The 14816-nt window shown below is 42.0% G+C and overlaps 1 protein-coding gene across 1 annotated transcript; it reads right to left on the bottom strand.

The window, feature by feature from the left end:
- Positions 1–1748: 1748 nt before the first annotated feature.
- Positions 1749–9808, bottom strand: SPMIP5 (sperm microtubule inner protein 5). Its single transcript, XM_032762999.2, has 6 exons — positions 9795–9808; positions 8476–8546; positions 7208–7429; positions 4475–4661; positions 2424–2524; positions 1749–1903 (listed from the first exon to the last, which is right to left on the bottom strand). Exons 1-6 carry the CDS (start codon positions 9806–9808, stop codon positions 1749–1751), a joined length of 750 nt encoding a protein of 249 aa, XP_032618890.2.
- Between the last annotated feature and the right edge of the window lie 5008 nt (positions 9809–14816).

Genomic DNA, 14816 nt, shown 5'->3' with positions numbered 1-14816 from the left:
TTCAATATATAATGTGCAAGCTAATTATCTATAATACAGAGATGCCTCTCTCACCAAATGGGGATACTAAAGCCTAGCAAAGGGCAATGGAGTAGAATAAAGCTGGGGAATTTTACGCATTGCTTTTGCCCCTTCTTTGATCTTGTTTCTAAATAGCTCCATTTGGCCAACATGGTTCTGAACAGGAAACATACCAACAGATATTTGCAGCACATGCATTGTCATGGTCTAGATCTTCTTGGTCCCTGGCCCTTTATGCATGTCAGGATTCTGGAGATCTTTTGAAATTCTGATATTACTACCATCATCTTCTCTGGCCATGTAAGAGCTCTTGCATACAGGACCAGGGATAGGACCAGTGGGGCAAAAATGATTTCTGGGGAGCAGTGCAAAGCATGTGGGACAGGTATGAGGATCCAGCCCACTGATTACACTAGGGAAACTCACCAAAAATGTGTGTCTGTTGCTAACAATGGTTCCGCTCCACACGTGAGTTGGCAACACTGGAAACACTAGTGTAGGTAGGCCACCAACCATTGACACCATTTTAAAGAATATGCTGATTAGAGCTGAAGCAGAAAAATAATGACCCTTTGAGGCCTGGAGTTAGGGAGAAATGGGGATGCTTAGAGTTTTATGACAAGAAAGCATATGATTCCCCCCCACACACACCCATCATCGACTCTGAATATAGTAAGGTTTAAATGATTGGCTCTAACCCAATCGGTTGGTATATTTTTTCCCCTCCTCCTCCTTTTTCTAAGGTTCTGTTTCCCCAAAATGTAGTGTTTCCATAAAGCAGCACAAAGCATGTGCCACTGTGGGGAGGAATGTGAAAGGTATATACATGAAGATATGTGGGATTGGTTAAAGAATGTGATTGTTTTCATTTTCCTGAAGAGGGACTCGGCTTCCAAAAGTTTGGGATATGCTGTTTCAAACTAAATTTTAATTCCTGTTTGTGTAGCCAAGTGTACCCTGTCCAAGACCTGTGCTAGGGGTTTTAGCGCCCTAGGCATACGGCAATTTCGCAGCCCCGCGAGCTGGTCCTGCAGCTCCGGTGGAGCTGCCGCAGTCATGGCTGCGGATGGTTGGCTGCTCCGCAGCTCTGGTGGAGCTGCCGCAGTCATGCCTGCGGGAGGTCCACCGGGGCCGCGCGAGCAGCCAACCGTCCGCAGGCACGACTGCAGCAGCTCCACCGGAGCCGTGGACCAGGCGACCCTCCGCAGGCACGACTGCGGTAGGTCCACCAGAGCCGCCTGCTGCCCCCTCCGGCAAAACGCCGCCCACCAATAATCCTGGCGCCCTAGGCGATTGCCTAGGCCGCCTAAATGGAAGCACCAGCCCTGACTCTGCCTTTCCCAGTGGATCACTCTGGAACTTACTGATTCCTTTTGCTCTTTGGCATTTTTCTTTCCAGTGCTTTTCACTTCACCCCAAAAACTCAGTACCCTTATTTCAGTAAAACCGAAGAATTGAATTATATTGAAGCACTGCCAGCAATTATGCTAGAGAGTATTATGGAAATGCTTTAGCAATACAGATCTACATGAGTTCATAACTACTGAATCACACTGTGGTTTATAACTATACTTTCACATTTACCTCACATATGTAATTTATCCAAAACACTGTACGTCTCAGATAACATAGCATTAAGTGTTGAGATCCAGCCTAATGACATGCACATTTCAGATAGTATTTCAGTAGTTTTTAATCAATTGCCAAAGTCCAAATCATCGCACGTTTCAACTTTTTATGTTACATTTCAAGTTCTTCATGAGCTTCAACGTGGCATTACGTTTCTTAGTGAGATGTGCACCATAGGACTCCTCCGTGTGTGTGCATACCGAGCAGCTTCTGCACAGGTTTCCAAAGGTTTTCCCAATGACAAGATGTTCATCTGCAAGAAACGAATGTCCACTGTTTAATCCCTGGAGTCCCATGAAATACAACTGTAGTTGCAGTCAGAGGAGTTCGCCTATGCTTCACCGGTGCAAGAGAAAGGAGGTGGTGGCTGGCAGGCTGTTCTCCATTACAGCCCTGGACCTTTGGAATTCACTTCTCCACAACTAATCAAGTTTGCTAGTCTTCAGAAGTTGCTGCAAGGGTTATCTTTTCTACCGTACTTGTAAGGAGATGGATGAATGGGTGAGGTAGGCTAGGGACAGTGTTGGATTTCATGAAGTGGTTAACTCATTTTTGGTATATTTATGTTGCTGTGGGGTTATTTAATCTTGACATAATAGGTTTATTTAGATGGGCTTTTAAAGGATTGTCATGGGCTCCCAGAGCATTGAACAGGCACTCTTATTGGCTACAGTAATAACATTCCAAATAAATACATAATAAATCCGTCCTGGAGAGCAACGTGTCAAGTGCAAACCATATGTTTTTAAAGGACAAAAATTCTAAATTCTTACGTGGAATATGACCACTGTACTTTGGCAGCATCCCTTCAGGCCTGTAGAATCTTTGGTATGTGTTGGGAACTTTGCTAAGTTTAACTTCATGCATTTTGCCTCTAAATTAAAACAAAATTGCAGTTCAGAAGGCATCCTCTATCTTCCATCATTTCAGAATTTGCTTACGTATCCCCATGTTTTACATAACTATCAGACTTAATTTTTAACTCTCCTGGCCTTAGCTGTCTTCCAACTGTATGTGCTCTGCTCACTAAGCATTCCCCACATGCCCACAACACTCATGTGTTCCTTGCACACCCCAAACACCCATTGCCTTTCCAGGGAGTTTTGCGTGTGCATGGAATATGAGATCCAACTGACATCAACAGAGAGAGATTGTTATACAATTGCCACTGAATCCATACACTCAAATACAAGAACCTTAAAATAATTGGCTGAAATCCTGACCCCACTGAAGTCAATGGTAAAAATCCTTTAGACTTCAGTGGGGCCAGGATTTCATCCATTGGACCCAGTTCTGCTCTCTGCTAAACTCATGCAAGTCCATCAACTTCACTGGGCGCATAGGTATACCTGTGAGGAAAATGGGGTGCACGGGTGAGGCTGTGTAGGGGGGAGCTGTGAACACAGGTCCCTTACGCTTTCCAACAGATGAGTAAGCACTCAGCACACCACATATTAGACTTCCTCACTGTATAGTGCAAAACCTCAATAACAGCCTCAGCAAGTGCTAGCACACACTCAGTGATGACACCTGTAGGGTGCTGTGTGTGTGCGCGTGTGTGTATTAGGAAACACCAACTCGTAATTAGGCTTGTGCACTGTACTGGGAGGAAAATGGATGTGCTGAGGCCAGTGTATTCTCTTAATCAGTAGGAGGCAGAAGGAAGTTGCCCGCAGAGGTGCAGCATCTGTCACTCAGTGGAAGGAGGGAAGAAGGGAAATACTCCCTCTCACCAAGTTTGGGAAGGAAAGTCCTGTTTCTGATGCCTTGACCACCCCTCTGTGGCAATTCAAACTCCCAAGTCTTCACAGCCACGCTCTTCCCCCTGCTCCACTGCCAAATCCTTTCCTAGTTAGTAAGAGGCCTGGCCCATTCTGCTTATAGTGGTACAGATCAACTCTCCTGTCCTCCCAAGGACAAAAGCCCAGACTCACTTGTATTCCCACTCCCAACTCATAATTGCCTCTTGCTGACAGCTGCTAAGGCTATGTCAACACTAAATTCTGAAGCAAACTGAAATTGTTGGCAATGCAAATGTCAGATAAGAAGAAAAAGATTCAGAGCTTTTTCTATTAAATTAAATATAGTACTGAAATAAGCAGATGCTTGCTGTGCTTTTCTGGATTAAAAGTGAGGTTCCCAAGAGCTTTTCCTTCTATCAACACTGAATTTTCAGTCCTACCTAGGAGCTGCAGATCTTTTTTACACTGGCCTTTCAGCTACTGGTATATGCCTCACTGGGGCAAATAATGATGCTCTAGTGAAAATCCACTAGATATTTGTATGAGTTGAACTACACCAGTACCTGAGATTATTGTAGGCAAGGCATTAGATCCACCATGCAGCAGGATGTACTGGAAATATTTGAAAAAAGGATTATCATTAGGGCTTCATACAATTTTTTAGAATGTTTGTGGTTCAGCTGGTGAACAGAAAAGGCCTGAATATCAGTATAACCAAAATATAACAATGTGCTTCTGTGTACAGTAGTTCTTGTGTGGTGTCTATGTTCACTACCTCCTGTAGATAAGGAAGCTTTTAAAATACAATTATGAAAAATACATAGCATACTGCAATCTTTCCAAAAAAAAGTATGCTTTATATTACAAATGCTGTACTACACAGATTCCTGGCATGCTCCAGGAGAGCCCCTAAAGTTAATGTAAACCTGTTATCTGTCCTACTCCCTTAAATTGCTTTAGTGGTTGGTGAGGTTATATTTATTTACTGCTCCACTCTACCATACAATCAAACATCATCATCATCATCACCACCACCATCTTATAATGTACTTTTCAATTGATATATTTTAGTATAAAATTACCTCTGGAAATTACTGGTGGGATCATCACAGACCCAATCTCTTAAGGTCTTAAAATCCTGATAGCAATTTTTTGTCATTTCATGGTAACGAACACCGTATCCCAGTTCAGTGACCCTTGCTCTAGGCACAAACCCAGTCCAACCAGGAATAGGTGGCTCTAGCAAACTTCTCTTAGTTATTACAGTACCTGCAAAATGACCAAATAAATACCACCTCAAAATTACACTTAACTGCCCAAGAAAATATCTGCTTATATTTACCATAGAGGATAAAAAGGTTCCTGCCTTATAACAAATGTTCTCTGTTAATTGACATGCTTCATAGAATGTTCATTAGTCACTTTATATCACCAAGAGTGGGTCTCACCACTTTTGACATGCCCCTTAGTGGTGCCTAGATAACTTTTTCTCTTTTATGGGGCCAAATCCTGAAGTCCTTCCTCACTTTTGAATCAGTCCTTCCTCAGGCTATGAAAGGACTTTAGAATTTGGCCAATGGTCATTAAAGGCCTGATCTAAAGCCCACTGAAGCAAGTAAGAGTCTTTCTATTGAACATAATGGGTTTTGCATCAGTGCCTAAGTAGGGAATAGGCTCACGCATATAAATATATGTTAGTACCCATGGCCTGTCAAAATTCTAACACAGGAAATTACATTCTATCTGCTGAAAGATGCCTTGCAGTTTCAACAGGACACAGTTGAACTTTCTATTCTAAGCTCCAATGTTGTCTTGTTGGGCATTGCCACGTTCGGACAGAGCTGGCTGCTATTCAGTGGTGCATTAAGTGAAGTAGGAAGAAAGGCACTAGTTACATACTGTGACAAAGTCCCTCCTCTACCTTGGTGGGTCCTGCGCTTCTTGGCAGATTTGCTCACCTCAGTGATCTTCCCCACAGTCTGGGTCAACTCCTCCTGTGTCTGATCAGGAATTGGGAGGTTTGGGGGGAACCCAGGCCCACCCTCTACAGCCCACCCTCTATGACATATGTAAACTGTGCCATCTTTGCTCTGTTGCGCACATTAAAAAATAAGCAAATGCAGAAGTATATTTATATATCTGCTAAAATCTGCTACTTTCTAAAAACAGTTGCAATACTTTTTATAACAATTTTTAAATTAAAATCAAAGACAAACAGTAATAAAACATTACCACACAAAACCCAGAGCTTTATTGTATTTTATTTGACACTTTTGAAGACACAGGAGTACTCAGGTACAATTCTAACAAGTTGTGAACTGCTCCAAAGGTCAGTGAAATTTGAATTCATCTTGCACAGAGAGGTGAACAAGACCACAATGACTGACATTTTATAATATAGTTTAAGAATACTCCAAGCAGGTGAGTACTGTAATGTTATGCCCAACAACTTTTATGCCATTCATCCATTCGTATTCCTTCTAGAAAGGTCTTAATTGGCTCCAGGTGCCTTAATTAACCTGGAGCAACTGCCATTTGGTTACCATGGTCCTAGGGATTTGTTTAGCCTGGGGCTAACATACTTGTTTCTCAGTACTTTACTGTAGCCATCTGGCCTTGCCTCATCACAATACTTAAGAACTGTCACTTGGAAACATTCTATCTGATGACATTGGGGTTTCTAAGGTAACTGCAGGACGAAGTTCTGAACATCTTTTACAGGGTGGTCCTGGTTCTGGAACCTTCTGATCAGATGAGAAATGCACTTGCAGCAAGTGTTAGTTAGGAATCCATGATAGGCAACTGGAGTTGACCTCAATTTGGGTCAAAACACTTGGAGTCATGTTTGGGCCTTGGTGTTTGGCGTTCATAGATACTCACAGTCTATGAATCATGGAGAACCACAACAGGGGCTCACTTACCCAGAGTGAGGAGCCCAAGGAAAGATTTGGAAAGAAGCTATTGCTGAAGGGAAAACCAGGATACATGAGACATCCTGAGATCCACATGAGTCCCAAGATCAAATGAAAATGTTTTGCCTTTCCTCAAGACTACTTTAAGAGTTCTCTCTCGCTCTTTCTTTTTAATAAAGAAAACACTAAAGGCCAGATGCTGCCAGCCTGACTCACACTCAGTAGCACTTTACTCTGCAAACAGTAGCACTGCAAGAATGAGAGTACTTGCAGAGTAAGGTAGCCATCAGCATGAGTAAAGCTGGCAGAACCAAGCCCCAGAAAGGCAGGACAAATTTTTCAAATGTGAGTGCCTAAAATTAGATACCCAGATAAGATGAGGGATTTTCAGGGATGGTGGCCATTTGTAGTTCCTACTGCGGTCAGTCAGGGCAGCAAGTGCTCAGCCTCTCAGAACAGCAGGCTGGTTTTACTCTAGGGTTAGGCAGCCAGGTTTGAAAACATTGGCTTCAGATTTTTAGATAATAGTATAATTTGAGAGCATGCTATTGCATGAGTCTATTCGAAACCGATTTCTGGAAGGATTTCTGGATAACAATTACAATTGATTCAAGATCCATGTAAAATGTTTCACATCAAGATGAGACTGTGTCCTTAAAAATAAACACACCTATTTGAGAAAACCTCGAGATTTAGAATAGAAATAAAAGCCATAGGGGCCAAATCCTGTCCCTGAATGCACGTGTGTAACTCGCACAGAAATCAGAGCAATGTGCTAGCAACTGAAGGTAAAATTTGGTTATTACTATGTCCCTGAAGACTGTAATTATAATTCACATTGTACTAGTAATGTTAATTGAATGTTTGGCTGAAATCAAGTTCATTACAACTTAAATACAGTACCTAGCACATAAGGATGGTGTTTATAATTATAGTCATAAAGTGCTTGTAAAACATCTTCATTAGAGCAAATAGATGGAAGTTTGGGTGTAGAGGCTGCTATGTATCTCAGCTCATTCTGTGCATCTCTGCTTCTTTGAGTAGCATTGTGGAATGAGTTCATACATGCCACTGAATCATCTCCATAAGTAGTGCCAATTCTATAGAATCTTTGGGGGACATAGCCTAAAAGAGTAAGCAGAATACATTTTAAAAGTTCACAGGATCTAATGAACATATTGCAAGCATTTACAGAGAGAGTGAAATTATCAAACATAGAACATTATCTGCCATGCTTAGTTCTTCAAATTACACATGCACACTGCAATTATATAGATGATTACAACCCCAGTGATCTCCTATAACCTTAGAAACAAGCCATATTTTGACAAGGGCTATGAAAGTACAATCCCCTTGTGACAGATCAATTTTGCTAACAGCAATTCTCTTTACTGTACCAAAATGTCAGTCTGAAGGGTAGTTTGAAAAGTCTTTTTTTTGATGCTTTGAAAAATGCAGTTTCAGATCATTCATTTTGGTTGGAAATTGTGATTGTATTAAAATGAACTCCTGAATTATAAGAAATAGATGTAGGTCTTTTATGTGGGACCAACCCTCAAAGCAGACTTTTGCTGTGTAATCATTTTCATTATAAAGAATAGATGCGTATAGCACAACTACATATTCCTTTATATTGAACCTGAATCTATTATGACTATGTTAAATGCTAAAGAAATAGAGATAAGAATCTGATTTAAATCGGATGGGTCTGAACGAAAAGCTCACTTCCAACTGTCTCTGAATTTTGTCAGTCTGAACTTTGCAACTGATGAGCCAAAATCCTGGTTCTGAACTATCTCTGAACATTGGGGTGGTTTAGTTCTGGATCCAAACATTGTGGATCAGGTCCAGCTCTTATGTGAACTAATCCAAGAAAGTAAATTCAAATGCAAAGCTCCTATTCTGGCCCAAACTCTCCAGATCAGCTGAGCTGTGCATGCTGAAAATCTAGGGAGGGGACTATTTTAAGGCATGCTTACATTCCCCCAACTGCAGGGCTGTCAGGGTTTGGCATGGTAAAATAGAGCAGAGGATGGTGATACAGTAGCGGCTATTGCAGTTCTTTGTGAACGCAGGATTTTCCATGATGCAGGTGAATCCTCCACTGGCCAGTTAAGTTGGGTATAAAGCTGAGAAAGGAGGTCAGGATGTGGCCCAAACATATTATTTACCTGTGTATCCAGGTATCAGAGAATTGCACGCATCCATGGGTTTTTTATTTGGTTTCATGCTCTCTCTGTACCTGTTTGAAAGAAAATGGACATTTATATGTGAACTTATATCCTAATATCAATTAAGCCAGTTCATGACATATCTGTTATATTACTAAAAATAAATATTAGGCAATCTTAAAACTCAGCTAATGGGCCAAATTCAGGTTATCTATTACATTGGTGTAAACTCAGAGTAACTTCACTGCAGCAATCTGAACTCAATAATATTACTCCAGTGTAATCAAGAACAGAATATACTATATTTCTCTTTTAATATTCACTTTTTCTACTAAGCAATGTCATGTAATAGAACTTTTAAAATATACAGCTAAATCATCAGGTTTTTTGTGCAGTTATATTAAGATACTTGGAAAGGAACATTAAGGTAGATAGGATGTATTGATGTTATCACTAGGGAAAATACTAGCCAGATATGCATACATTATTTTTACACTACTGAAGTATGTACATAGGCCCTCTTATGCCCTAGCCTGCTGTTTGAGATAATGCTTTAGCTAAATTATATTTAGGCTTTAGATCATGCCTAAGTTCATATAACTTCTGTATTTGCAGTATTTCAAGTATTTCCTACAAGTATAGCTGCAAATATTGCGCTGAGGGAACTATCTCTATTTATATACAGCAAAATCAGCAAGGTTTTAAAGGTGATCACTGTGCCTCCACTAGTTTTCGTAATGAAAATCTAGATGCCAGTGACATCTCCACCATGATCAAATTCCTGAGTATAAAATAACCTGAAGAAATTGGACCAACAAACTGCAAAGATGTGCCAGAAGAAACGATACACCAGGGAAAAGTCATACATCTTGGGACAGGTGGAATTATACCTGGAATATAGGATCGGTACTGGGACTGGTCCTGTTTAACGTATTTATAAATGAATAGGAGGTAAATAGTGAAGTGGCAAAGTTTGCAGCTGATACTAAATTACTCAAAATAGTTAAATGTGAAGAGTTACAAATAGATGCCACAAAATGGAGCTACTGGGCAACATAATGACATATTAAATTCAATGTTGTAGGTGCAAAGTAATGCCCATTGGAAAACATAATCCCTACTCTACATATAAAATGGTGGATTCTAAATTAGCTGTTACGACTCAAGGGAGAGATCTCGCAGTCACCAGGGATAGTTCTCTCAAAGCACCTGTTCAATGCATAGCGGCTGTCAGAAAAGATAACAGAACCACTAGGAAAAAGATAGATAATAACACAGATAATATTATGCCACTATATAAATCCATGGTACACCCTTACCTTGACAACTGCATGCACTTCTAAACTCCCCATGCCCCAAAGGCTATCTTAGAATTGGAAAAGGTATAGAGAAGGGTAACAAAAATGATCAGGCATATGGAACAGCTTCCAAACGAGGGGGGATTAAAAAGACTGGGACTGTTTAGCTTGGAAAAAAGACAACTGAATGGGGGAATATGATAAAGGTCTATAAAATCAGGAATAGTGCAGAGAAAGTGAGTAGGAAAGGATTATTTACCCCTTCAAATAACACAAGAAACAGAGATCACACAATTAAATGAATAGGCAGCAGGTTTAAAACAAGCACAAAGAAATATTTCTTCACACAATGCACAGTCAACCAGTGGAACTCGTTGCCAGGCCAAAAGTTAAACTGGATTAAAAAAAGAATTAGTTAAGTTCATGGAGGATAGATCCATCGATGGCTATTAGCCAACATGTTCAGAATCACAACCTCATGCTCTGAATGTCCCTAAATCGCTGACTGACTGACTGGACGAAAAAGGATGGATCACTCAATAATTGCCCAGTTCTGTTCATTCCTTCTGAAGCATCTGGCACTGGCCACTGTCAGAAGACAGCATACTGGGCTAGGAGGACTAGTGGTCTGACACAGTATGGCCATTCTTACATTCTAACAGTATGGGTCTGTAAAATTAACTTTGCAAAACAAAAGAAAATACAAAGAGAGCAATAAAGATGACACAAAGATTGGCGATTAAAATGGGAGGAGATGGAAGAAGCTAACATGTTAGAGCCTTGAAAAGCCAATATCCAAAGCAGGGGAAAGGATATGATCACAATGTTAAAAGTACTGTCAAGGCAATAAAAAATGAAGGAAACAAACTGCCTGCTGAGAAGCTAGTAGAAAAAGAGCAACAACCTCAAGGTAAGGAAGGAAATTAAAGTGTCAGCTACATATTAGGAATAACTGCTTAGCAGTAAGAGCAGCGAGGTCAGGTATAGACTAGAAAACACCAGCCCTGTAGTTATTCGATAAAGGCCAGTTGCTGCCATCCTTATATATGCTCAATAGTACCTTATGCCACAAAGGATGGACGTTGAAGAGAAAAGTCAGGATATAACCCCACCACCAACAGAGTAATTCCCTTAACTACCAGTGTCACGTATCTGTTCTGGAACAGTGCTGTCCTGAGCATGGAGCTGTATGAGCACATAATGTATTGCATAGACATCAGTGCATACACATTATAAAGACAGTCAGGTCTGCTTGTGACCGGTGTATATCAGAAGTAACTACGAAAAGTCAAAGGAAATACACTGACACTCACATTTTAAGTAAGATCCTATTTGTTTATAGTTCTTGAAATCCCAGGGGTACTTTATAAATTATGCATATTGGACCCACTGTCATTCTGTCCAACTCTGAGGTGCAGCTCTGGTGCTGCACAGCCATACAACCCAACCCTTGAGGAAGGGAAGGTGAAAGGATCCCAAGGTAAGAGGGTTAAATTTTAATATATCAAAATATTGCCCTTGTTCTTTCTATTGGACAATATATTCTTCATCTCTTCCTGGCCCTAAGTGTGGTATGCTGCTGCTGTGAAACGTCCAACACTGGCAGTAAATAGTGGCTGTGTTCCACCATGGATGCTGACTTTCCAAAGTGCTGGGATGCTCGACCCCTGGCTTTGCCCAGGCCCCGCTCCCACTCCACCCCTTTCCCCAAGGTCCCACCCCACACTTTCCCACCTCCGCACCATCTCTTCCCACCCCACCTCTTCCCACCCAGTTCCACTCCCTCCCCTGAGCATGCTGCATTCTTTCTCCGTCCTCTCCACCCCCCGCAACCTCCTGCATGCTGCAAAACAGTTGACTGAGATAGGCGGAAGGCAGGGGGAGCTGCTGATCCTCAGGGCCCACTGGCAGGTGGGAGGTGCTGGGGGGGAGGAGCTGAGGGGGAGCTGATGGTGGGTGCTCAGTACCCACTATTTTTTTCCTGTGTGGCTGCTCCAGCCCCAGAGCACTCACGGAGTCAGCACCTGTGTTCCATTGTAGTGACCCCTATACCTAACATGAAACTGAATTAGATATTGTATTAAATTTCCAGTGGCGTTATAGCCGTGTTGATCCAGGATATTAGAGAGACAAGGTGGGTGAGATATCTTTTATTGGACCAATTTCTGTTATTGAAAGAGACAAGCTTTTGAGCTACACAGAGCTGTTTCTCAGGTCTGGGACAGGTAGTCAGCATGTCACTTCTAAATCCAAGGTGGAACAGATTGTTTAGCATAAGGATTTAACATGTTGCAAGAAACCATTCAAGGAAAAGTGGGCAGTTAACACCTCTGCTTAGGACAAAGGAGGATTAGTGGGTTATAGCTTGTTGTAATGTGTCATATTGCACGAAAATCATTTTGTGGTGCTCCTCATAGCCGAATTACTTTGTTTCCCTTTGTACTCACAGACTTTTGGTAGAATATTTGAGATAAGAAGGAGTTAGAAGGAAACTTGTTTACTCACAGCCGAGAAAACAAAAAAGACCCCGAGTATACAAATTCCCGCCCCTGACTTTTAAACAATCCAGTTCTCTGATTGGTCCTCTGGTCAGGTGTTTGGTTACCCTTTCCAGGTAAAAGAAACTTAACCCTTACCTTACCTATCTACTTATGACAGCACCTTAGATGAAAAATGTCAAAGTACAAAAACTCATATGAGATAAACTACAGGAGTAATTTACAGAAATAAAAGTTTATAATACTTAAGAGAGCCTGTAAATGTCATCTAGAAAGCCTGCAGCTTTAGGGCCTGATCCTGCAGACATACCTTATCATTATCAGTAGTAGCCCTGTAGTAATGCCTAGGAGTCTTGGCTAGACACGGGCCCCATCGTGCTAAGCATTGTACACACTTACAGTAAATGATAGTCCTTGCCTCAAAGAATTATCAATGGGAGATCTATGTGAGGAATTGTTTGCAGGATCCAGGGTCTTAGCTCAGCCTACAATTTTTAATTTAGGATTTTTCTGTGTAATTAAAATACCTTGTCTGGGACTTTCATTCACACGCCACTAGGGTGCAGGTAAAAATGGCATTATACTTAAGGGGGCCAAATCTACTTTGAGGAGGTTTTTAAGTATACCACCACCAGGCTTTTAGTTATTTATTTTTAACAACCAGCTAGTACTCTGTGACTAGTGGTCTCTGGAAGTCAATATTAGCTAGTGTAGTGCTGATTTATGCTGTGGGCATAAAAAGGCTCAGAGAAATTCAGGTAGGCCACAGCTAACAAGTCACAGCTGAGGAGCCCGATAAAAAGCACCAGCTGGAACCAAACATTCACTGCTTGGCGCAATGGCCCACAGGGGAAGCCACTCCGCACTGAAGGGACAGTGGGGCTTTGTTGTTGATTCCCCGGGCAGCACGCATTCACCCAGCCCTGCACTGGAGATATCAAGGCTTCCTGCTGCCGCTAAAGTCCCTGCAAAGCTCCCAGCGACTTAGTGGGAGCAGGCTTGGGCCTCACACTACAGGGGGCGGCGGGCAGGGTTGGACTCACGACAGGTACCGGGCTGGGAATCAGCACTACAGCCCAGGGCCCCTTACCCAGAGCTCTCCCCAGATCTGAAGGCACCAGGTGCCTCCTGCCGCTGGCTGGGTTCCACAGTTGGATCAGCTCAGCCGAGAAAGCTGCTACCTGCAGGCTCTGCACCCAGCTAGGGCATTGTGACCTCAGCCAGCCAGGGTGGGATAGCAGGGGCTGGGAGTGCAGCTGTGCTGGGGAGATAACCCAGCAGGGCCTGGCCCTGAGCCCCGTAGCATTTGTGCCTGGGACTGCCAATTGTCACTGTAACCCCAAAGAGCGTCTGCTCTCTGCCTGTGACACACCGTCACGCCCTCCTCCACTGCTCAACCAATCACACCTGTGCTACATCCCTAGCCAACAACCAATCTGGGCTGCACTGCACACTCCACTTACACACAGCCTGTGCTACACCCCTAACGAACATCCAATCCAGGCTACACACCCATCTGCATCCAACAATAGACTACTGCACACTGCACTCACACACAGCCTATGCTACACCCCCTAACAAACCCCAATTAGTCTACGTACACACCTGCATCATCTGTACTGAACACCCCCCTTGCAGTCTGTGGCTTAAAAAGCACCTAATTTGCGCTACATCCACATGCATCCAACAACAGTCTGTACGGTACACCCCACTCACACACAGCCTGTGCTACACCCACTAACAAACACACAACCTATGCTACACACACCTGCAGCCATTACTACCACTCACTAACACATCCAGTCTGTGCCTACACACACAAATAATTACACTTTCCTTGGTGGTAACCAGGAAGCAAAATATATCCTTCAACTATGGGGATGTCATCACACTGTCATTTTAATACAACTCCAATCTGCAATCTGTCTCTTGATTGTTGACCAGCTTGTTGACCAGATTGCTAGCTTGTGAAATATTATTTTCCAAATGCTGTTTCAAAATAGGGCAGAAATGGTCATTATGGGTGAATTTTGTTAATGAATGGATTCTTTTTCAAATATCTTTACTGTATTTTAATACAGCTGGTGATTATTATTCTACTTGAAGACAGAGCTGAGTGAAATGAATTCTCTCTGTGTTATCCACTGTTTCAAAGGTACAGTCCCCCAGTAGAAATAAAGAAATGAATTATAGCATAAATATTGCACAGACATAATTCATCTATGTGAAGTGCAGCCTGAAGTGTTGAGAGTCCAATACATTTATTCAATATATCCCATAAAATGATCTGTTTGAGTTTAAAGAGCTCCACAAGCAAGGTTTAGAACAAATGCTTTGAAGTCCTCCATTCACAAAAGCTTGAATGTCAACATTTGTGTTTCAAATTTCCATGATCTATCTAATCCCTGTAAATTTTTACATGGACTCCAACACCAAAGCAGGTGACAGTGATTCTATAGAGTCATTTAACATTAGTAGATACAATGCTCTCGAATTTACCCCTTTTACAACATTTGTGTGTTTTTTAGATGTGTCGGTGAGGGGC

This window comes from Chelonoidis abingdonii, chromosome 15 (assembly GCF_003597395.2).
Source record: "Chelonoidis abingdonii isolate Lonesome George chromosome 15, CheloAbing_2.0, whole genome shotgun sequence".
Lineage (NCBI taxonomy): Eukaryota > Metazoa > Chordata > Testudines > Testudinidae > Chelonoidis > Chelonoidis abingdonii.
The sequence above is the reverse complement of the archived record's forward strand: the minus strand, read 5'-3'. Positions and strand labels throughout refer to the sequence as shown.

What these genes read in the sequence shown, in the direction of transcription:
- SPMIP5 (XM_032762999.2), bottom strand. An exon ending in TCTGATACCTGGATACACAG is followed by an intron (nt 7,430 to 8,475) that starts GTAAATAATATG and finishes TTACTCTTTTAG; the next exon opens with GCTATGTCCCCCAAAGATTC. An exon ending in GTACAGTGGTCATATTCCAC is followed by an intron (nt 1,904 to 2,423) that starts GTAAGAATTTAG and finishes CGTTTCTTGCAG; the next exon opens with ATGAACATCTTGTCATTGGG.